The 25,176-nt window shown below is 36.6% G+C and overlaps 1 protein-coding gene across 15 annotated transcripts in view; it reads right to left on the minus strand.

Annotated features, from left to right (window-relative positions):
• The window catches only part of si:dkey-34e4.1, a 78,068-nt gene that overhangs the window by 13,912 nt on the left and 38,980 nt on the right, over positions 1 to 25,176 (minus strand). For 8 of the 15 annotated variants that reach the window (XR_015491376.1, XR_015491375.1, XR_015491374.1 and 5 more), the window contains 3 exons: positions 17,444 to 17,599; positions 14,288 to 14,453; positions 10,634 to 10,928 (listed from right to left, as the gene is read on the minus strand). Coding sequence is in view for 2 of the 15 variants with exons in the window: in XM_087253661.1 (XP_087109787.1) it covers positions 10,634 to 10,928; positions 14,288 to 14,453; positions 17,444 to 17,599 (617 nt within the window). In the remaining 13 variants the exon portion in view is untranslated. Of the gene's footprint in view, positions 1 to 2,414; positions 2,632 to 10,633; positions 10,929 to 14,287; positions 14,454 to 17,443; positions 17,600 to 25,176 lie in introns of all 15 variants that reach the window. The other 7 variants (XR_015491383.1, XR_015491382.1, XR_015491381.1 and 4 more) reach the window with 1 other exon arrangement.

The raw sequence follows: 25,176 nt of genomic DNA on the forward strand, positions 1-25,176 counted from the left end.
TTTAATTTACTCTTCCTAATGCAAAGTCTGCCTATTAACCACTGCACTTGTTAGGCTGTTGCGGAGGCACAGGAGCTGTGAATGAGGGCTTTGACAGATACATTGAGTATCAGATGAAATATTAAAAGCTCCCTGAGGGAGAACATTCGACTTGCTCCTCATCATGGTAATGTGTGTGTGTGTGTGTGTGAGTATGTGTGTGTGTGTAAACAGATACTATTTTTGTTTTTAAAGAGGAATTTAGTTAGCTATGGCCTTTGGTCTCAGGATATTTATTTACTATCTGCTCCTAAAGTGCGGACTGAGATGGGAAAAAGGCTTTTAAATATGGAGCACTTTTTGCATGGAATAATCTAAAAAGTTACAATGTACATAATTTTTTCACTAAATGATTTTAAAAAGAGTATACATGATTTGAAATTGAAGCACAGGCTAGTAGATGTTTTGAATAGTTTGTTTGTCTATGTGTGATTCATGTTAACTGTCAATTGTTCTTTGTTTGTTGTCTGTTAGACCCATGTGACATGTGCAGTATACTGCCTAATCTTGGCCAGGACACTCTTGTAAAAGAGATTTTTAATCTCAATGTGTCTTTCCTGGTAAAATAAAGGTATAATAATAAAAGCAATAAAATATTTTAAATAATTCTGCAAAAGTTTGATAGAAAACGAAACATATTATTTGGTCGTTTGTCCACATGAAAACGCAGTATTAGGTGACTGAAACACAAACTTTCTGAAAACTCCCACCAAAGTAAAGATTATATGATCTCTACAACTGGAGTTCCTGCCTCATGACACCAGAGTGTGTGCTGTTTTCTCCTTTCTGACTGGTCAACATGGCTGGGTTTACATCAAATGTGGAAAACCAGTTAAGACAAATTCAACATGTTTGTGGCAAATGAGTTGTCGTTTACACATCAGGCCCGTAATTCACCTCAGTTCTCACATTTCATTGAGTTGGATACAATGTACTTATGCAAATACTTAATTGTCTGCAGGTGATCCCAACCTGTTGGTTCAGCCTGCCCTTAACATGCATCACAGTGTGTTTTTGTGTTTTCGTGTGGATGGATTTTTTAAACAAAAGGGGGAAAAACTTTATAAAAAGTTTCTAAAAATACCCATGTACTGTACATTGAAACTAGGCATGGGCCGGTATAACCTAGGATAAAAATGTCACAGTATCACGGTATTGTGATCACTGCTCTAAAAATATGTTCTTTTTTAATATATGGGTAAAAAAAAAAAAAAAAAAAAAACTTTCCCCCCATTAAACAAAATACATTTTATTTTAGGAAACATTTATAATATTTTGGAACAGTTAACAAGTCAGGCTCAATAATTGAAATAAACCATTGACTTCTGCACTCTTCATTAGTTTCAAAAACACTGACTTCTTTATAACACATTTAAAAAATACATTAAAACCCCTTACAAATACTTCAGGAATGGTATTACAGAAAACTTTAGTGGTTTTAAAACCTTGACTTTTCCAAACCGCGGTACACCTTGAAACTGGTTATCGTCCCATGCCTAATGTGAACATGGCCTTAGAGAGGAAAAAGTTTTATTTAAGATAATTTTATTCACTACATTCTACTATAAAATCTAGTCCTACATAAAATTTGATTAACATATAACTTTTTATAATAGTTTTGATGTCATGCTTCGCTTTAACACTTCATTAAGTAAAGAAGCTTGTATGGTAATTTGATTGACATTGATTACAATATAATTTTTGTAATATATATTAATATTGTCTTGTAATATAAAGTGTAAACAACCCAACCTGTGGCAACAAACATTGTCTTCAAACACCTTCCATTGACTTTTCTTTTTTTTTGTACTTGCTAACTATTTTTGTAAATTTTTTACTCCTTAATTTTTATATTGTTATTAAGAGATAATTTAGTATGGTTTCTTTAAAGGGATACTTGGAACAGTATATTGACACTACCCCTACAAAAATAACCATGGTTTTAATACAAAAGAGCAAAAAAAAAACATATTACTGCAGTTAAACTATGGTACTCACAAATAAATGTACAATACTTATATCATAATAATTAATGATGGTGGGGCAAACAAGGTGATTTCAGGTTAAGCGCCATGTAAGTAAAACCTGTCCACACAAGCGTACACACACACACACACACACACACACACACACACACACACACACACACACATACACACACACACACACACACACACACACAAACACAAACACACACAAACACACACACACACACACACACACAAACACACACACACACACACACACACACACACACACACACACACACACACACACACACACACACACACACACACACCCCTCTGCACTTATCATTCATCATCTATTTAGCATGTCAATGTAATTAAAGAAAGTACAATTCCAGTTATACTCACAGGAGGCTGATAAAGTGGAGAGGAGAAGAGAGGAGAGGAGTGGAGAGGGTACAGAAATCAGCGATTTCAGACAAAAGAAGAGAGGTCAGGTGAGGGCATGAGATGAAGACAGAGCATCAAAGAGGGTTAGAAGAAGATTAGAGAGGAGAAGGAAGAAGAAGAAGGCTGTTACAGGAGGAAGTGGATAATCAGAAGGGGAGGCTCCTCACACGTGCACCTGAGCAGAGAAAAACAAAATAAGTCTCTCTCTCTTTCTCATGCTCACACTCACACCAACCTCTTTACCTGAGAAAATCATCTGAAAATCACCTGTTCTGACACCTTCTGCATTACTGCTATTATAATCACTTTCCTTGTATTTTGATTAATGAACAATAAATTTGTCTCACATATTTTTTTCTGTATCTCGATTTTAATATATTAATTATTTAGTCTGTATATTAAGCCATTTTATATTTCATCAGTCATTTTATAATAATATTTGGTCATATATAATAATAGCAGAGAACCTGCAATAACAAACATAGTTATGTCATGTTGTCTTTAGATGCGTATGCCTGAGGTTTGGGGAAATAATCTTGTGAGACATTTGTAAGAGTCAACTCAACCAAAGCATTTTGATGACGTTTGGCTCAGTGTGACTAAAACTACATTTGTGATGACACACACCCCCGTACCTAAACTCAACCAATAGTCTTTTCAAAAGCTAATGAGAAGAGAAAAGCACAATTTAGCCATGTACATTTAACACTATTTCATTTGCTTTTTTTGTTTGAACCTGGTTTCTGTAACCATCCTTCACCAGACACAAACCTATGACTGCTCTGTGTGACACTGCAGCTACCAAGCAAAGTCATAGAGCCAGAAAAGCTGTCCATATGGAGATACAGCCATATCACCCTGCAGCACAAGACTGGTTACTCTCTGAAGATTAGCAGGGCTGAGTCTGGCCAGTACCTGGATGGTAGACCACATGGGAAAATTAGGTTGCTGTTAAAAAGTGTGTTAGGGAGGCCAGCAGGGGGTGCTAAACCTGTGGTATGTGCAAGTCCTAATGCCCCAGTATAGTGAAGGGGACACTGTACTGTCAGTGGGCGCCAGTGAGGCGTTAAACTGAGGTCCGGACTCTGGTCCTGTGGCTGCTGTTGCATCATCCAAGTAGATGCTCCACCCCCTCTCATGATTGTAAAGCACTTTTGGATGTCTGGCCATACACAATAAATGAGCTATATACTGTAAATACACATTACTTACTATGAGTGTGGTAGGCGAGCATGTTTGATCGCATTTCACAGATGCATTTAAGTAATTTTTGTTCCATTTATTCAGTGCTGCGTGAAAAACATTAATAATGTGTCCCTGTAAATCAGGGGTGTCGAAACTCGGTCCTGGAGGGCCGGTGTCCTGCAGACTTTAGTTTCGACTTGCCTCAACACATCTGCAAGGATGTTTCTAGAAAGCCTAGTAAGAGCTTGATTAGCTAGCCCAGGTGTGTTTGATTGGGGATGGAAGACAACTTTGCAGGAAACCAGCCCTCCATTACTGAGCTTGAACATGCCTGCTGTAAATATTTCACACTTTAGTGTGAAAAGGAACAACAGTTTGCAGCGTCATATCGCCCCATAGCATTCGTTTTCCCCCGAGAATGCAGGCAAATGTATGTCAAGGCACACATTTGCAGTTTCCCAAAAATGTAGCCCTGAGCATATACTCTCAATGAGGCTGTGGTAAGCTAAATTGTCCGTAGTGTATGTGTGTGAATGAGTGTGTATGGAGGTTTCCCAGTGATGGTTTGCAGCTAGAAAGGCATCCGCTGTGTAAAACAACATATGCTGGATAAGTTGGCGGTTCATTCCGCTGTGGCGCCCTCTAGTAAAGTGAACTAACACTCTGAGTTGCTGAATGTTGCCCCTAGAGTTGCCGCTTAAAAATGATTTCTGCACTGGGTTTGTTCTGATCATAATACAACCCCTAATAAGCATCCTTGCAAATACAATATTCTAAACTGCTTAAAATGTCAATCAACTCTCTGACTTTACACAGGCTTTGACGTTTTTTTAGAAACTAGCATTGACATGTCCAGACTGTCAAATAGCCAAAAATGTGGGAAGAAGTCATGCAGTGTATTCCAGCTTTAAGTAACCCCCACCCAGACACACACACACACATACACTTGTGATTAGTCTCAGTTGCAGTAATCAGCCAGAGAGAGGAGATTATTGCAGATCAATACTACAGCAAAGAGACTAATCTGTGACATTAAATCCCTCCATGCCTTCATTTCCTCACATTAACACACACACACGGACACACAAACAAGCTTAAAATCACAAGGCTATGAAAACTAACCCACAGCGCAGAGTTCATCTTCAAATCAAAAGAGACAGTTTTCTGGATGGGCAGACAATAAATAAGCAACCTCACATGTAGGGAGGGATAAAAGAGCAGCACAAATATGAGCAGAGGGGAGCGAGATGTGAGCAGTTTCAAAGCAATAAAGAATGAAAAGAGATGCCACTTATGACTGGCACAGGAGGAATGAACTGATCCGAGCTCCAACAGATGAGTTCATGCTGACATTAACGCCAGGAGTGACAGATAAATGAACACATGATGGACAGGTGCATAAAACCACTGTCAGAGCGAGAAGTGACTGCTGGACACACACTGAGACAGCAGACACACACACACACACTGAAGTCCAGTCTCACAGCTTCTACTGTACACTGTGCTTCCACTTTCTCATTATTTGTGACTGATGCTAAAGGCCTGTTGTGTTTTGTCAATTGTTAGTGATTTGAGAAGCACTGCTCACACAGATGTCACTTTTAAATAATGCAGCTTTTTTCATGGTGGGCTATTTACGGTATATTATATTCAAAGTATTATAGGAAGTTGGTACAGGGAAAAAACATGCACAAAAGTGTTGTCTCAGAGAGACTAAAGAAACATTACAAACATGACATATTATTACAACAAAACATTATTATTTCAGTTTCTCTATTGTGTAAACATTTTTTTCAAAAATTGCAAATAAAACTAAATTATTGGAGGAAGTTTTAAAAGAAAATGTTACTTTAGTTTTTCTTTCTTTTGATTGGTAGTAAAATCTACAGTTAGTTTCAGAGAGAATGTTATAATGAAAGCATTCAGTTAATTACTTTTTATGTTCATTTAAGACTAAGATTTTTGTGTTTACAGGAAACCCCACCAAGATCGACATATTTATAAAACAGTCGACTGACAGTCACGCACCGCTACATGAACTGACTGTTTTGAGAATTGCATAGGCGGGGCACGGCAGGGAATCCTGCTGTTTTTATATTTATATCAGTGTTTTCATGCCTAAATACAATGAAAGCACAGAACAGATTGACATGTAAGAGCAACAGGCATCCCCTGATGGTTCGGCAGTATGGTTTGCATATAGGGAGGATCGACCCTTTAATGTTTATTGCAGGGGTGCCTAAACTTTTTCTTATGAAGGGCCAAAAACCAAACTTCATTGAGGCTAATGGGCCGAAGGTAAATATAGTTGCCATGGGTAATTTCCTAAATTATTTAATATTGTTTAGAAATGATTAGAAAACATTGCTTTATATTTATTAATACCATTGTTTTTACATTTAGTAATGAACTTATTACAATAAAAACAAAATAATCTAATTTATAACAAAGTTACACTAGTTTTTGATTTGCTTGCCGGTGTCTTCTGCTTAGTCCTCTATCCGTCGAGTGACAGTATTTACATTGCAAAAAATCTGATTTAATTACAACATATATCTGTAACATTTAAATTTTGTTTGCTGTTTTTATAGCTCAGCAATAAAACAAACAAAAAAGGTTACGTCAAATTAGAAATGACGATCTCTAAGTTAAAGGCATTCGCCCCAACCCTCTTCATCATACTCACTAGGGTGCTTTCACACCTGTGAAAAAAATCAGTTGTTCCGAAACAGTGATTAAAATTGTTACATTGTTGCTCTTGGTGCGGTCGCTTTCACACTGCAAAGTTTCTAAACGGACCAAAAGAGCTTAAACAAGTCACATGTGAGTAAACTCTTTTCACATTGGTCAGAGTTTCACGGTTTATTTTGCAGAGTCCCGCTCAGCTGTCAGGGGAGGTGGTGGTTTGGTGGTGTTTGATGGTGTGCGCAACGTGTCTGAAGAGTGAGGAGGGATGCGGTGGGGAGGGGTGAGAAGGGTGTGCAAAGTATTTGAGGACTGGGAGGGAGACGCGTAATTACCGGAAGTTTATCACTGGTTTGCGGGCATCCGGGAGTCTCTGTGCATTTGCGGGAGACTCGGGATGTCTGCTGAATGACCTCCCACCCTACTCATAATTCTCTCTTCATATAGTCGTATGCCTATTACATATCCATAAAGCACTGTGATATAACCGCGCTCAGATCGTATCGCTTTCTCACTACAATCGATCCACTCCAGAGTTCGTTTCAATTGAGCCGAGACCACGTCATTCAATCGATCTCGGCGCGATTGTTTTGGCAGTATTGGGAAACACCCATACACACCCTCATTTACACACAGTCATACACTACAGACAATTTCATTCACTCATTCATTCATTCATTTATTTTCTTTTCAGCTTAGTCCGTTTATTAAACTGGGGTCGCCACAGTGGAATGAACCACCAACTTATCCAGCATTTGTTTTACGCAGCGGATGCCCTTCCAGCTGCAACCCATCTCTGGGAAACATCTATACACATTAATTCACACTCATACAATACGGACAATTTAGCGTACCCAATTCACCTGTACCGCATGTCTTTGGACTGTGGGGGTAATAGGAGCACCTGGAGGAACATGGGGAGAACAGACAAATGTTTCCTTTGAGAAATAAAAGAACAGCTAGCACAATTATGGGCCATCCAAATGACTATATATCAAAACTGAACATTGAAAAAATATCCACATTATTTTTACATTTTAAATCTGAAAAAAATTTGGCTAGAAAAAAAGCAGTTTTCAATTAAGAAAAAAAAAATCCTTTTAAGGTCAAAATACTATATATTTTTTTGATAGTCCACAGAACAAACCATCGTTAAACAATACTTGCCTCATCACCCTAACCTGCCTAGTTAACTTAATTAACCTAGTTAAGCCTGTAAATGTCACTTTAAGCTGTATAGAAGTGTCTTGAAAAATATCTAGTAAAATATTATTTACTGTCATCATGGCAAAGATAAAAGAAATCAATAAATTCTGACTTCAACTGTATATTTAGCTTTTGTTTTCATTATTCTTTACTTATTGCACCCAGTACTACTAAGTGGCATCGAACAAATGCTGCGCCAATGAAAATAATACAAGGAATTTCTTATTTGTATGCTTTGACAGTGAATTCTTGTGTCTGTTCGAGTGACTAAGTGTGTTGTTAGCGTATATAAACAAATCAGTAAGTGTATGTTTACTTGTGTGTGCGAGGTGTTTTGCAAGCTCTAAATTGCTCTAATAAAGTGTGAAAATTAATGTTTTCTGTGCGAGAGACTGCAGCTATCCACAGGGACACCGATAATTGTGAAATAAATCACTCTCCCAGACACACACGCACTTGAATACATTTATAGACACACACAGAGAGATGTCGGCAGGCAAACGCATAAGCATAAAAGCACATACATTTTTCACAGTTTTTAAATCTCTCTGCAAAAGAAAACTGAGCTATTTTGGAGAAACAACAAAGACAGTTAATCAAACATTAAACCTTTTTAACAAGAGGGAGAAATGATAGAGAAGGAATATGTTTAAGTGCAAGTGTGTGTGCAGAGCTCAACATCTGTTTACTGCTGGTGTTAAACACACACACACACACACACACACACACACACACACACACACACACACACACACACACACACACACACACACACACACACACAGTCAGAGCGATGAATGTGCAGTATCCAACAAAGGTCAGAATTTTCCATTACTATCCAAGGAAACCCGCCAAAAGCCAGTGTGGAAAGATTGCTCTGTGCCTTCTAATACACTTTCATTAGATTTGTTTACATTGCTCTTAACCAATATACATTCCGACAGGTCTGTGTATGAGTGCGGAGAGAGGAAAAAGGAGGTCAGAGAGGAGGCAGCATTATGGGAATGAACTTTAGAAAACTCCAATACCATCCAAGTGTGGTAAAAAGTCAAAAATTCACAAGCATAAGCGTCTGCTCAATCGATTTCAACATTTTTGCAGAGTCTGAGGCTGAATCTCAGTAAGTTTCTGGGTTTGTTTTGGTGCTGCTTCACTCACTTCCACAAAACTGACACACTGTGATTATACTGTCCAGATGTTGCAGCTCAAGTTTAAGATCTAACCGGCAGTGTGTTTAAATCACAGATCGGAAATGAGCAACTCGGTTGACTAGACAACCGAAACTTTCTACACATTCAGATGTGCTTTAACATTGCTTTTTAGCACTTTCTCTTTTTTTGGTACATTCTTTTTAAGTTTCCTTTTTATATATATACAATAGTTGGGGTTTGATTTTATTCTCATATTTTATTGCAAAAAATATATAAAATCAAAAAGAAATATAATCTATTTTCAGTATATTTTTATATCATTTTAATGTGGTAAAATACTCTATTTAAATATATTTTGAATGTAATTTACTCCTGTTATAGCAAAACTAATTACTTCATTTGTGACAAGCTTTCACAAATCCATCTTGTTTGCTGAGTTTATGTTACTGTCCATCGTTAAGACTGCTGCTCTGTCAATTTTCCTAATGAATAATCAGCTCTGGTTTATAGTTAACATACTTTCACTTTCGCATTTGACATGAAACGTTCATTTATCGGTATGAATGACATCCCATCCTACTCATAATTCTGCCCATGTCATATTCATAATACACTGTGACTTTCTCACTACAATCGATTCGCTCCAGAATTAATTTCAATCGAGCCGAGGCCACCTCATTCAGGCGATCTCGGACCGATTGTTTTGAATTCAAAATACTGGACTGCTGTATTCACATATGCCAAACAAACCGCGCTAACTGGGGAAACACGCCAGGTTCCGAAAAAAAAAGTCTAGGTGTGAAAGCTCCCATAGACTCCCCAGACAATCGTAGAGGGGGGGTCTTACAATATTTTCCAGGGGAAAAAGGGGTCTCAGAAAAAAAAAAAGGTTGGGAACCACTGTTTTATGGTATTGGTATTGGACCTTATAATGAGCTAATGATTGGGAACATTATTTCCTCAATAAGAAAACTAATGTGAACATCAGGTAGCTTTTATTATAGACTCTTTCTATAATTTCTGTGATTGGCCCATAAACATTTCCTGCTTGTTATCAAACTATTCCATAATAGTAACAAGGGGCAATTCAATCTTAACTTAATGTTAAAACAGGTATATTACCATTATTTATCAATATGTGGCTCTCTTTGGATTCTCAGAATCTCTAGAAATTAAAAAATGTAAAACAGAAAATACATTGGGACCACCTCAAAATGGTCTATACAAATCTAAGATATCTTTGTATGAATGCTACTTTTATGTTAGCCCCCCCAAAAAGAGGAGATCCATTATTCTATAAACTCAGCGGCTCAAACCTTTTTATTCTGTTGCCTTTACCCCCCCCCCTCCCAAAGTAGAACTACAGTCTACTTCAGCAATATTTTCAATACTATTTTAAGTTATAGTACTACTTTTAGCTAGAAAAGTATAGACAACCAACACATTGCAAACTTTTCTCTGCAAAAACCCAGAAAGGTGTTAAAAGAAAAAAAAAAAAGAGTACTTTTACTATGAGTACTAAATCAAAAATAAATAAAAATGGTTTGAAAATCATTTGTACTTTGACAACCTTATTTTAAGCACAGAAAAATGTTTGAGTTACAGTTTTTCATAGTTACAAAAAAGCTGTCCTAAAATAATTGGTCTCATGAGTCATTGCTTGAAAAACTGCCATATCCTTAAAAAAAGGTATCATATCGGCGAGTACAAGAAAAAAATTATATTGTTGGATCCCTAGTAAAAAGTTATATAAACATTCAAAACATGTCACCTTTCCTTCTATTTTATGTAAAAAAAGATAATAATAAAAAATAATGCCTATTTTAAAATAAAAAAAGTCAAATTAGTACAACCATACTATGTCAAACTACATACACATAACTATTAATTGTAAATCTTAAACCTAATCCTCCACTAAAGCACTGTGTTCTTGTGTCTTGTGCACTGTACCTCTCATCAAGCGCTGTTGAATTCCGAGTTTCCAGGTTAGCTACTTCCCTTTGTGTTGAATCCAGTCTTGCTTCACTTCTGGCACTGGCGGGTCTGCCACTATCTGGAACGGTCTGAGCGGCTCGCAGGTTCAGCAGATTGAGGTAGGACTCAGCATTGGAGGAGGAAACGGGAGGAGGTTCTGCTGGTCCTGCTGGAGTGGAGGTGATGGGCTGTTCTGAGCGAGGAGCGTACAGATTCTTCAGGTTCAGAGACAGAGAACGAGTGGGCAAATTACTCCATGGTGAATCTTCTTCTAGAAGAGAGAAATACAAACCAGACAGGACATGAATTAAGGTAAAAATCAGTAATGATAGGGGTTGACATACTGTATCTACTGAATGTTTTGAACACTTAGACTACCAGTCAAAAGTTTGAGATCAGTAAGAATTTACATATATTTGTTAAAAGATGTCAATTCTGCATTTAGTCAAAAATACGGTATAAAAATCTAAAATTTTTTTTACTATTATTACAATTTGAAAAAACTTTTTTTATTGCTTATTTCTCTGGTTTAAAGCTAAATTCCAATTGTCATTAAATATTTATCATTTGTTATTTAGGGCAACTCGGTGGCGGAGTAGGTAGTGTTGTCGCCTTACTGCAAGAAGATCGCTGATTCGAGCCTCGGCTGGGTCAGTTGGCCTTTCTGTGTGGAGTTTGCAAGTTCCCCCCACGTTCATGTGGGTTTCCTCCGGGAAACTTCAAAGACATGCGGTACAGGTGAATTGGGTAGGCTAAATTGTCTGTAGTGTATGTGCATGAATGAGTGTGGTATGGATGTTTCCCATAGATGAATTGCAGCTGTAAGAGCATCTGCTGAGTAAAACATGTGCTGGAAAAGTTGGTGGCTCATTCTGCTGTGGCGACCCTGGATTAAAAAAGGGACTAAGCTGGAAAAAAAAAAAGAATGAATACTTTTTATTTAAAGTTTGTTATTTAATTTTTATTTGGAAAAACAAATCCAAACTGATGACTGTGTAAATCATTATTAAGTATCCAATTATAGTATTAAGTATCATGTGACACTAAAGAAAATAAATGAATTCAGTTTTGAATTACAGAATTCCTCTAGGCGCTCCACTTTCCCCCACAAGTCTGAAATCATGCGCTATAGTTGATTTGGATAGGCTAAATTGTCTGTAGTGTATGTGTGTGAATGAGTGTGTATGGATGTTTCCCAGTAATGGGTTGCAGCTGGAAGGGCAACGGCTGTGTAAAACATATGCTGGATAAGTTAATAGTTCATTCTGCTGTGGTGACCCCAGATTAATAAAGAAAATGAATGAATGAATGAATATTTATATTTATATTTTACTGTATTTGTAATCAAATAAATGCAGCCTTAGTTCAAATAGAAATATTAACAAATAAAAAACATGAAAAAATTTTGTTCTGATCCCAAACCATAAACTGCTAGTGTATGCAAATTAAGCTTATATCCAAAAAAATCATTTTCAATAATTCTCTTAATGGCAGATTACACCAATTTGCATGCACATCACTATCATTTCACCAAACATAAGCATGTGCACTTGCATATATGCACACAAACACACACACACACACACACACACACACACACACACACACACACACACACACACACACACACACACACACACACACACACACACACACACACACAGACATACTTTCTCTCAGAGTGAAAGTCGGCATGGAGCCCAGTGCTGATGAATCAAACCCAATAAACTCCTGCACTAAACTCTAAAATAGATTAGTGTGCACAAACCAACTCAATAACATCCCAGCCTGCCAAATAATAATGTGTGTGTGCCTGTGACTGCAATGGAGCACATCATTGGCCACCTATTTTTCAGCACCCTGTGTTCTGGGGGAATTTTTCATTTTTTTTTCTTGCTAATACATTTTTTTAAAGAAGCATCATTTGACACAAGTTAAACCATTGAATCATGGCTATAATATTTGAGTGATGAAATTTACAAAAATTAACAAATTATTTAAAAATATAAATTATTTTTAATAATAACAATGGTTGCCAGAGTGGTGCAATGGGTAGCATGTTTGCCTCACAGCAAGAAGGTTGCTGGTTTGAGCCACAGCTGGATCAGTTGGCATTTCTGTGTGGAGTTTGCATGTTCTTCCCGTGTTTGCATGAGTTTCCTCTGGGTGCTCTGGTTTCCCTCACAGTGCAAAGACATATGCTATAGGTGAATTGGATAAGCTAAATTGTCCGTAGTGTTTGTGTGTCATTGAGTATGTAAGAATGATTCCGAGTGATTGGTTGCAGCTGGAAGGGCAATTGCTGCATAAAACAAATGCTGGATAAGTTGGCGGTTCATTCCGCTGTGGCGACCCCAGATTAATAAAGGGAATAAGCCGAAAAAGAAATGATTGAATGAATGACATTGGGTGTAGTGTATGTGTGTGAATGCAAGAGTGTATGGGTGTTTTCCAATGTTGGGTTGCAGCTGGAAGGGAATACGCTGCATAAAACAAATGCTAGATAAGTTGGTGATTCATTCCGCTGCGGCAACCCCTGATTAATGAAGGGACTAAGTCGACAATAAAATGAATGAATGAATGATAACAATTGTTAAATCACAAAAACTAAGAATAAGAACATTATTGTTGTCATCTAGAGCAGTTTTGGCATAAAACAAAAGGTGTCATGTTTTCAGAAGTTGATATTCAATTTTGACAAAAAACACCAATGATTTAACTTCTGGAATGTTTTGATATTTGGTCAAATAAACCTGATTTCAATCACAATAGATAAAAAGATTTGTTATAAGTGTCGTTGTCTTAAAAATGCTCTTGATGACAATATTTTATTTTTAAATGAAAATATAACACCTTATTTATTATTTTCTTATCCGTTATCTTTATTTTATCAAAAAACAACAACAACTTTAACATTAAGAGTATTCATTTAAAAAAAAATTTCTATATATTTACAAATGCATTTTTCTTACAGACAGCGTTTTCACTAGCAAAGCAAACAAACTATTTTCATTCATTCATTCATTTGCTTTTTGGCTTAGTCCCTTTATTCATGTGGGGTCACCACAGTGGAATGAACTGCCAACTTATCCAGCATGTTTTATGCAACGAACCAGCAACCTTTTTTGAGAGTTTGTTTTAGAGTGTCATCACTTCATCTGTGACGCTTTATAGAAGTGACCTTTTGTCAGGGTTTTAACGTGTTTCAAGTAAAATTTTAAAGGACTTTTTAAGACCCTTGAAAGACCATTATAAATGAATTTTCAGACTAGCACAAGGCTAAATGTTAAGACATTTTTCCAATAGCCCAGTTAAAACATTAAAAAACCACCAAAAACAAATTGAGGAAGATAATTAAACCATATTGGTAAATAGAGTTAATAATGAATCTTTTATTAAAACTTTTATTAAGATGGAATGATTGGACAAGTGTTTGCCCAGTTGTGCAGCTTTACATGGACATAATAGAATTAAGACCTGTTAAACATGATTTAAAACCTACGAGACAATATTTCAGTGATTTTAAAATATTGTTTTTGACATTTAAGACATTTTAAGACTTCTTAAAACCGTGCGACTACCCTGCCTTCTACTAGATGGATCTGCCTTTAGATTTGTGTTGTGTCTTACTCTGCGTGTCTCCAGCAGCTCTGATCTCCAGTTGGCTGAGGTGTTTGACCAGCAGGGCTGTGTGCTGCAGCAGGTCTCGGTTCTGTAGCAGCAGCTGGTGTGTTCTGGCCTGTGCCTCCATGCGAGCCGCCGTCTCTGCAGACAGCTGATCCTTCAAGAGCTGCACCTACAGAGAAAACACACTCCATCAACACATGCCAGTTCATGGAAACATCTCTTAACCTACAGGCAGGATATCAGCTGAGGATTATACGAGTGAAATCAAATCCTAGATCAGGTAATTACAGTCATTGTGAACACTTACTACACAGTAATGTGTGTAGTAGCATTACATTTAAGTCCTAAACCAATTAGGAAAACTAATGCTGTGTGCAGCATAATGAAAATGGCTTCATCATTTGTGTAGATGTTTAGAAATCAAAAGTTGCTTGATTTCTTACTTGTAACATTGTATGTTATTTACACATACAGCTAGTATTTGTTTATAATTCATTAATTTTCCTTCGGCCTAGTCCCTTTATTCATCAGGGGTTGCCACAGCAGAATGAGCCGCCAACTTATCCAGCATATGTTTTACACAGTGTATGCCCTTCCAGCTGCAACCCAGTACTGGGAAACATCCATACACTCTTGCATTCACACACACACTCATGCACTATGTGAAGTTTAATTATAAACTAATTTCAAGAGGATCACATGCTTATGATTGCTAGCAGCTGGATCCATATTATCCTATTCTCAATACATCAATCAGACGACTCCTAAGCTACTACAAATACCCTGGGTAACGTATGACCGCTATCTTCGTTTTGAAGAATCCCCCCTTCCACCCCTACTCCTCCTTCTTCCTAGATTGGTGACACGGTGGGCCAGTACTTAGCACTGTTGCCTCACAGCAAGAACGTCTCCAGGCTTTACCAAACCAGCAGACGTTGCTGAGTTTGCACATTCTCCCCGTGCTCACATGGGTTTCCCGGTTTCCTCCCACCGATCAAAAATATGCAACCTAAGTTTATTGACTAATTCAAATCAACACCATAGTCTTGCCCCTACCTAGTACTTATCTCTTTAAGAGCAACTACTATCTGCTCTTCAGCCACCATGACAGGGGAGTTCTCGAGATCTACCTGAGCTCAAACTCCCCTCTCGCCTTGCAACGGGAGAGAGCCTCTGGCTCGAGGATCTTATGAGCTCAGGGTTCTCTCCCGGGACAGCATGCCAAAGTAGCTTTTAATGAATCATCAGCTAAGTGTGAACTTTTAAAGGCCAATTTAGTTTTAAAACCCTGTTTCCAGGTTTAAACATCACTCTTTTAAAATTTCCCCATACAGTAGGACTCCACAAAATTAGACAAATCTGACATTGTGATATTTTGTTGTGCCACAATATGTGAAGTTTATTCATAAACTAATTTCGAGAGGATCACGTGATTATGATTGAACACGGCTGGTTTTGCATTAGCATGCATGATCCACCGATCAAGCCATTCCTAACCCACTATAAAGAGGGTTTTTCACTACCGTAATCTTCGATTTTGAAGCATCCCCACTTCCACCCCTACCTCGTCACCTTTTCCTCCATAGGGCGACATGGTGGCCCAGTGGTTAGCACTGTTACCTCACAGCAAGAACGTCACCGGTTCTAGTCTTTTAACAGGCCGGTGTTCGTTTCTGTGCGTAGTTTGCACGTTCTTCCTGTGCTCGTGTGGGTTTTCCCTGGGTCCTCCGGTTTCCTCCCACATTCCAAAAACATGCACAACAAGTGAATTGATCAATCTCTCATCCTGCAGCATATCTCTTCATAGCATTTAATTTTTAGTCATCAGTTCTTATCAAAGGGGAGTTGTCGAGATCTACCTGAGCCCAAGGCTCCCCTCTCGCCCTGCAAACGGGAGGGAGCCCAGGGCTCAAGGACCTTTTTGAGCTCAGGGCTCTCTCCCGGGACAGCATGCCAAACTTGCTTACAAACAATCATCAGCTAAGTGTGAACTCTTGAAATATTGTGATATGAATGTAATTTCACCAGATTGTTTGAATAGTATTTGTAAAGTTTTCATCAATTTGATTTCAGTACTTTGTTTAGTTTCTGTACTTAAATACTGATAGATAATATTATTTACTGTCATCATGGCAAAGATAAAATAAATCAGTTTTTAGAGATGAGTTAAAGAAACTATTATGTATACAAATGTGTTAAAAAAAATCGTTTGTCCGTTAAACAGAAATTGGGGGGAAAAAAATTAACAGGGGTGCTGATAATTCAGGGGTAATAATAATTCAACTGTCTTTCAAGCATACTTGAAAAACCATGGCACTTAAGTAGTAATACCGTTGTTATGGGAAGTTTATATAAGAAATATGATTTCAGCACATCTAAGCTTGTTTTAAACTTTAACCAACAGTCAATTAAACAATCACCAACAATAACAAAATTGTCCATTTTGCTGTCCCATTGGAAATTTGAAAACAACTGGTTTACATTTATTCTGGCTTTAGTTTTATTAGTTAATCTTTAAAGACATTTTTTAGAGACACAAAATTGATACCTAAAAGAAACTTAAAAACACTATGAAGTCTCCTGAGATTCTCTCATCTCTGAGGTTTAAAACGTTTCACTGGACAAGAAGTGAGTGCACTTCAATTTATTTTTCCAAGCTCTTATTATGCAGTAGCGTGACTGTGCTGAATCAGAGCTGAAAGCCCATCATCTTCCTCTCTCTCTCTCTCTCTCTCTGCCTTTCTCATCATAACATCATCGGATCCCTATACATTATCCCAAACGAGAACAAATATCATTATCTGGATACTGAACAAAGTGACTCACTAAATGAACAACATGAAGCTGTTTATTGCCTTTATCAGCTGTGTGTTCTGCGTGTATCTTTGCTTCATCATTGGATATGAAACATAATTTAGACTTATGTGAGTGCTTTTTAACAAAGGCTATCAAAAATCATTTCAACAGAGAGTGATGAATAGGGTTGTGCAGAAAATGTGTCTCTAAAATTGTGGAAGTGGGTGAAAAGATTTGCACTCCGACAAGAGAGCTAATCATTATGGGGGAAAAAACAGCCTGAAATAACGACTCAACTGCTGTATTTTACATAGAGCTGTAGCGCCTCCCAGTGGTAGAAAAGAGCAGAATCGATGTCTTTACCTGTGCAACGGCGATCTGTGTTTGCTGCTGCTGTTGTAGAAGCTGTTGTTGGAGAAGCTGTAGGTGGTGTTTGGTGGCCAGCGGTGTGAGCGAAGGAGAGCAGGGGCTGCTGGGAGATAAAGTGTAGAGGGAGACGCCCTCCACCTCCTGTAAAGACTGAGAGATGGATAATATCAGAATGTGAGAAACTTAAAGAAAAAGAAACTTTCCTCCTGTGAAACTAACATTATATTAAGCAGTTTATATATGTAGGCCATTAGCTGAGTTAGCATTAGCACAAGATAGTTGAGTAAAAGGATAAATATAGAAAGAGATTGTGTGTTTGCATTAGGCGAGCATTTTAATATGTGGATCCATGGGAGCAGAGGACACATTAAGTGCCTTTGTGAAAAGAGGAATATGTACACACACACACACAAGTACACAAACGCATTTAAACACACACTCACACTGAGAGAGAAACTAATTTTCTCTAAGTAGCTTTAGCTTGTCTGTTATAAAAGGTTCTGAGACAGAGACAAAACTCGAGGGATTTGAACACCAAAACACTCTCTGCTTTTTCACCTAATGGCTTTTTTCTGTCTCTACAGAACCTTTATTCTCACGCGGTTCTTATCATACATTTAAAGACATTTATTTATGAAAAAGACATTATTTAGTAGGTTAACAGCACAGCTCTCTGGCATACTGGTATAACATTAGTTAGGAATAACATTAGTTGGTATGCTATAACTAAAGTATTATTCAGTGGTGGAAAGAGAACTGAAAAATCATACTCAAGTTAAAGTACCATGAAAATGTAGTGCAAGTAGAGTAAAAGAATCTGTTGCAAATATTTCTCAAAGTAGCCGTTTTAAAAGGACTCAAGAGTAGTGAGTAGTTTTAGTGTAGTGAGTATTATTATGTAAAAAGTTGATGTTTTCATATGTGATGTAGTTGTGTGTGTAAACGTAACATTTTGTAGTGCATTTAATTTTTACCTAGCAAGCACAAAATGTCATAAAATGTTAATATTAGCTTTAGATTTAGGTCGGGTAACCAAAATTCAACATCTAGCCATTGTCTAAGGACAATGTTATTTTGATGTCCAATAATGATGTCAAATGATGTTGATATTTGGCAGATTTTTTGGCTGAAGAAGACCAAAATCCAAAGTCAAGACAACTTCTTAAACCAACACCATATTAACATCAAATACTGGCATTTATTTGTCAGGTATGACAACCAAAATTCACATCTAATAGACGTCAAAGTGGTAACGTCCACACAAAGCTGTAACATCATTAGACATTAATATTTGTTGATTCTTAGTTTGGACTTTGGACATTGATGTCAGTTTGACGTTGGGTTCTGATATCAACACAATTTTAATTTCCAAACAAAATGCAACATCCTCACGAGTTTGGGGATCGTCAATCTGACGTCATGTTGACTTTTTGTGCCTGCTGGATGTTTAAGGCCTTTTTGGTTATCATACAGTAAACATGTGTCATCTTCTCATTAGTATCATGCATCTAAAAAGTCTCTGGGTCAATTGGTGTAAAGATTTTTGCCATTTTCTGGGACACTTTTAATGCTTCCAAACTGTTTTCTGCATTTATAAACCACCCATGTCTTAGTCCAGAACGATATGATTTACTTTCTATGTGTGATTTGATTGGACAGGAATTACAGGACTGATTTTTCTAATCTCTATAGACAAGAAAAAATAAAGTAGTGACTGCAGATTGAAGGAAGGTAGTGGAGTAAAAGTACCAATACTGCACTAAAAATGTACTCAAGGGAAAATAAAAGTACACATTTTTAAAACAACTTAGTAAATTACAATTCCTGAGAAAAACTACTCAATTACAGTATTTAAATTTTTTGAAATTTGTTTTTTTTTTTACACCTCTGGTATTTACTAATCTGAATATTTATTTTAATATTTAGATTAGATTAAATTTTATTGTCATTACACGTGTACAAGTACGAGGCAATGAAATGCAGTAATACTAAATAAATACTAACAATATTCTAGTACACTTTTACAAACGATTTTATTTGTTATTACTATTAAATGTAACTGAGCTAACATAAATTAACAATAAGCAGTATTTTTATTACATTTACATTTTGGCAAAACACTTTTATCCGAAGTCTAAGTAATTAAAGCAACAAAAGAACAACTTATTTTTAACAAAATCAAATACAATGCAACATTGAATGTTAACCACCAGGAGGAGCTGAGGGTTTAATTTAGGGGTTTATAAGGAAGAGAGGACGGAGGTAGCAGAGTGTGTCCAGCAAATCAAGCCAATTCAAGAAAACAATCTTTTCATCTCCATTATTTGTGCACACAGAAATTGCTTCCCTAAATACAATGGCAAAGAGATAATAATTAGCTACTAGATAACATAAAATGTGCTTGTTCCCATTCTGTCTTCATTTATCCCCTGGTTGCTCCATTCGTGGTAAACATCAGCCGCAAAGCTAATGGGACAGAACTGGATCTTTGATGTTTGCCAGACAAGGAACACGTGAATGCATTATGAATGGATTGCTGCTAAATGGATACATGCAAAATGAATGAATGCTTTATTTGCTTTCAGGCTAGGCAGCTGGTCTGCACGGAGAATTTCTGTAATGATTGACAAAGAGATTTGAAATATCTGTCAATATAACATTATATGAAGAGTTCAGATGCAAAAAAAACTCAGTTCCTTCAGTGCCATCTAAAATGTCCCTTTAAATGATGATAATGTTTCTCAGCCTCATATGTTTATGTTCAGCTATTTCACATTGAAGGGTATGAAAATATCATATTCTTTGCCATAAAAGCCTGAAAGTAGTTATAATTTTAGGAGAAAATTGACAATTGTTTATTCATAAGGATAGTGCCTATTTTAAATATTTAGATTTTCTGAGATACAGTGTGTCGGCATCCATCAGCCATTGTCATTGAACCTAGCAAAGACGGTTGACGTTGTCCATCCACAAGATGGGGACAGAGTCCGCATAATAAGCCCTTAGAGGAGAAAAGATTTTCAAACTACAGCTGATCAAATCATTATAAAATTGGCAAGTGACATTTTAAGTTGACCACTCTCTTTTTTATGTTGTAGTGCTGTATATATACCATAGTAATTGTAGTGTATTGAGTGTAAGATGGGACTCACATATCATTAATGTATGTATTTTGTGTTGACCACTCTGTATAACCTTGAGTTACTTTTTGATTGGCCATCTGTTTGTTTCTAATGCATCTCCTGTTTTCGTTACTGCAGACTAGTTCAGTAAAAAGAAAGAAGAAATGCTTGCATGTGTTTAGCATTTTTCCCTATCGCAAACACAACAGTAATCTGGCAGTATTTGCGCTGCTTTGGCTTTTTCGGGGTTAATTATTGTGATATACCTTTTCCGCAACAGAATAATACAGGGAAATGTCTGTAGACTGATGGCATTTCATGCTGTTCAGCCTTATAATCTTAAAATGTGAGCAAAATTACCTGTTTTGTCATCACTTTAGACATAACACTAGAGAATCATTCAAATACTAGCTCTAAAGTGACGTCGGTGAATTAGTAATGGTTTCTGCTGTTCTGATGTCAGCTGCAGATGTGAATAAATGGCGGAAGAAAGTAGTTCCTCATACAGAAGGGTTGTTAGACTCTCCGTTTTTGATTTTCTTTTTTATATACACAGTTATGCCGTTGAACTGTTGTATAAAATCCAATATCACACTCATAGCAGTGCAATATGATTGCTACGAGTGTAATATTGCCCATATTCTTTAAAAAATTATATTAACAGCAATTTAGCAAAAACAAGTAAAACAAGTAGTAATTTATAAACATATATATTGTTAGTGTTACTAACTAAAATGGTAAAAACACATTAATATAAATAAATAAATATCTATTTTATGGTAACATTCATTATATTAATTAGTTTAAATTAGGGCTGTGCGATTAATCAAAGTCAAATCGCAATCGTGATTTTAAATGTTGCGATTGGCTAATCGCAGGAGGCTGTGATATGAAATATATTATAACGATAGTATATATTATATTAGCTATATTTATATATTATAACTATAACTATATTTAATATATTTAACTTCCCCCACCCAGAGAAAATGCATGACCAATGTCTTGCTAGCGAATGAGTGAGCACACGTTCGTTCTGCCTAATCTAAAAAGTAAACTAAAAGTACTGCCAATTGACACTTGTTCTTCTTTTTCTTTGCCATCTAAGTCTTCTTCATTTTCTTGCTATTATCTTTATCTTTTTATTCTTTGCTTTGGTCTTCATCTTTTTGGTCTTTAAGCCTGGTTTATAAGTATAAGTATAAGCCTGGTTTATACTTCTGTGTCAAGTGATCGGCGTGACCCACGGTGCATGCATTGTGTGTAGCCGTGCATTTATTTGCATTTTACATGCATTTATATTACATGTTTCTGTTGCTCTGCAATAACACTTCTGAAATGCTAGCCGCAGTAGATGTTCCTCTGTGTTGAGTTTCTATGCTGGTGCTTTTTTTTCTGAACGCCATGGTAATGTACGATTTAATGTACAAACTCGTTCATTTTGAGGCAGGAATAGGTGGACGTGCAACAACCTTCATCATGAGGTAAACAAAGTTTTCATCCTGAGTTCCTTCACTGGACTACACACATGTAAACACTAGCTGCATCAGGCTCGCGTGACTCTCACCTCCGCCATCTACTGCTACCAAGCTGACTAACGTTGCATTTTTGAGAGGTGCGTGTTAGCGTATAAATCAGCCTTTAGTCTTCGTGTCTTAGTCTTCATCTTCTTGTTTTTTGTTGTCATCTTCTTCATCCTCATCTGCTTTGTCTTTGTCTTCTTCATTGCCATCTTGGTCTTAGTTGTCATCTTCTTTGTCTTGGTCGTCATCATCTTCTTGGTCTTAGTCGTCAACTTCTTTGTCTTGGTCTTTATCATCATCTTCTTGGTTGTCATCTGCTATGTCTTGGTCTGCTTCGACACTATTTTGGTCGTCTTCTTGCTCTTAGTCTTCGTCTTTGTCCTTATGGTCGTTATCATTTTCTTTGTCTTGGTTGTCATCATCATCTTCTTGGTTGTCATTTGCTTTGTCTTGGTATTCTTCATCTTTGATGCCATCTTGATTTTAGTCTTCGTCTTCTTGCACTTGGTCTTCTTGTTCTTCGTCTTTGTCCTTATGGTAGTTGTCATCGTCTTTGTCTTGGTTGTCATCTGCTTTTTCTTGGTTTTCTTCATGTTCGACGCCATCTTGGTCTGAGTCTTCGTCTTCTTGGTGGTCATCTTTCTTTGTCTTCCTCGTCGTTGTCTTTGTCTTTGTCCTTATGGTTGTTATCATCTTATTATCGTCATCGTCATGTTATCGTCATGTTGGCTTTAGTCTTCATCTCCTTGGTCTTGGTCATCATCTTTGTATTCATCTTCTTGATCGTCATCTTCTTGGTCTTTATGGTCCTCATCATCGTCTTTATCTCTCTTTGTCGTTTTCTTGGTCTTGGCTGTCTGCTTGGTCTTCGTCTAGGAGGTCATCTGCTTGGTCTTCATCTTGGTCTTCTTCATTGTCTTCATCTTGTTGTTCTTCTTCATCTGTCAGAGTCGGGGATAGAACCCGGGTCTCTGGTGTGAGAGGTGAGTCACTTAACCACTGAGCTACTTGGAGTTGATGAGCCCGGTCAACAAAAGGCAACTTAAGTTTTTTTTTTTTTTATTAAGACTAGCAGTAGCAGTAACAATACAGATTATTGAGCTGAAGCTTGACAACAAAATTAAATTGCAAATCAAATCAAAATCGCAATATTTGTCAAAAAAAAAAAATCACAATAAGATATTTTCCCCAAATCGCACAGCCTGGTTTAAATGCAATTATTGTTACTTTTGTATTAATTTCCTAACAAACAAAGCAAAAGTTTAGGGTCAGTAAGAATTTGTCTTGAAAGATTTTTTTTTTTAGCAAGAATGTATCAACAAATTTTTAAAGAAGTATTGAAGTAAAGTTCTGACACTGAAGAATGCAGCAATGATGCCAAACATTCAGCTTTACTTTCACAGAAATTGGTGATGTTTCAAAACATATTTAACAAAAAATATCTGTAATCTATTACATGAATACAGTCAATGTATAATAAAAAAAGAACTAACACTGAGAACATAACTGATGCATAATTGATGCATTACACGTGAGAGAATAAGAGAAAAATTAAAAGAATGTCACATTACCCCCCAAAAAACTTTTCATGATCCAACTTATAGTTTTTAAGCTTGTGACGCTGCTCATTCAGTCGAAACTTGCTGAATGAGGGAGTTTGAAACGTAAATAATACACAGCATATTTGTGCTCTGCTAGCTTTTGCTTTGGCACATAAATTTTTGCTGGGGCTGTATGATATTATTCCCTCCCAGTTAAGTGGTTAAAGTCAGACAAGGATTTTGTAAAACAGTGTGCAGGCCTGAGGCATCCTAACAGTATAAACTGACTCCCCCTGAAGGAGGAATAAGGTTGAGATAAAGGGGTAAAAACCAGAAGAGACAGGAGGTGAAAGGGGCTTCCTCTATTTATAAACAGCCTTTATTTCCAGCCGACGAGCGACACTGGACAGATGTCTGTGGGGAGAATTAGAGCTGCACCATTCTGGATGAACTGAGAGTCATGATTTGACTGTTTAAATCAGAGATCACAATTCTTAGACTATTCTGAGCAAACAACTTAGTAAAATGTTACAAACAATAAACACAAATAGAAATGATTTACTAGTTCTGACAATGTTATTTGATGTAATCTTTTAAATGTAATCTATTTTTAAATATTCTATTATTAATTTATTCAAAAACTTAGTCATGAAGACTCTTAACTAGACGAATCAGCATTTTTGTCAAATACAATTTTCATTAGTTGTTTTAATAGTAGTTTAATAGTCGGTACCATCGAAATCTGTTTATATCTGTGACAATCTGAATGTAACTCTGAAGTGATATTACTGATAGGAAAAATAAAGACTGAAGCTGTCCATATATGACTGTTCTTTCTGAGCCAAATGCAGATTTGAATTTAGTCACAATCAAAGTTGAAATAAACATATGCGAATTGTGATCATTTACAATTAAGATGGTAAGGGTGTTTGATTGGGGAGTTGAAGTGCGTTATCCCCTCAATGCACTGCTAATTTCTGCAGCTTCTTGTTGTAATTGTGGTAAGGTTGACCCCAGTCATTTATTGAGTGAATATCAAACCATTTTTTTAAATAATATAAATTAAATTTTTTTTTTTTACTTCTCGTTTATACATTTAAGCAATGATTTAGGATAGATTAATTACCCTTTTAAAAAGGGCAGCTTTGTTCAATGTAACATAATTTCAACTGAAATATGACGACAATGCGGTACATAAAGAAGCTCCTCCTCCTCTTAAAAAAAGCAGCTAACAGCGTTTTGTTTATATCACAGCTCTGCCAGTCAGAGCAAAGCACATCTGACACATAACAGTTTGTTTAATACTTTAAAATACATCATTCAGCTTAAATTAAATACATTTATTACATTTTGTGGTAGCTTACACACATGATCTGCTCTTAGTTACCATCTCTCTGGACTAGAAAAGGCTGTATATATGCTGCTGAAGCCGTTCACATGACATTAACATGAAAGCAAACTTCATTCATCCCAATGGAAGTCATATTTAGTATGCCTGAATTGTTTTAAACTATATATAGCACACTTGGCCAACAGTAAAT

The sequence above is a fragment of the Danio rerio genome, chromosome 5 (assembly GCF_052040795.2).
Source record: "Danio rerio strain M-AB ecotype USA chromosome 5, GRCz13ab, whole genome shotgun sequence".
Classification (NCBI taxonomy): Eukaryota; Metazoa; Chordata; class Actinopteri; order Cypriniformes; family Danionidae; genus Danio; species Danio rerio.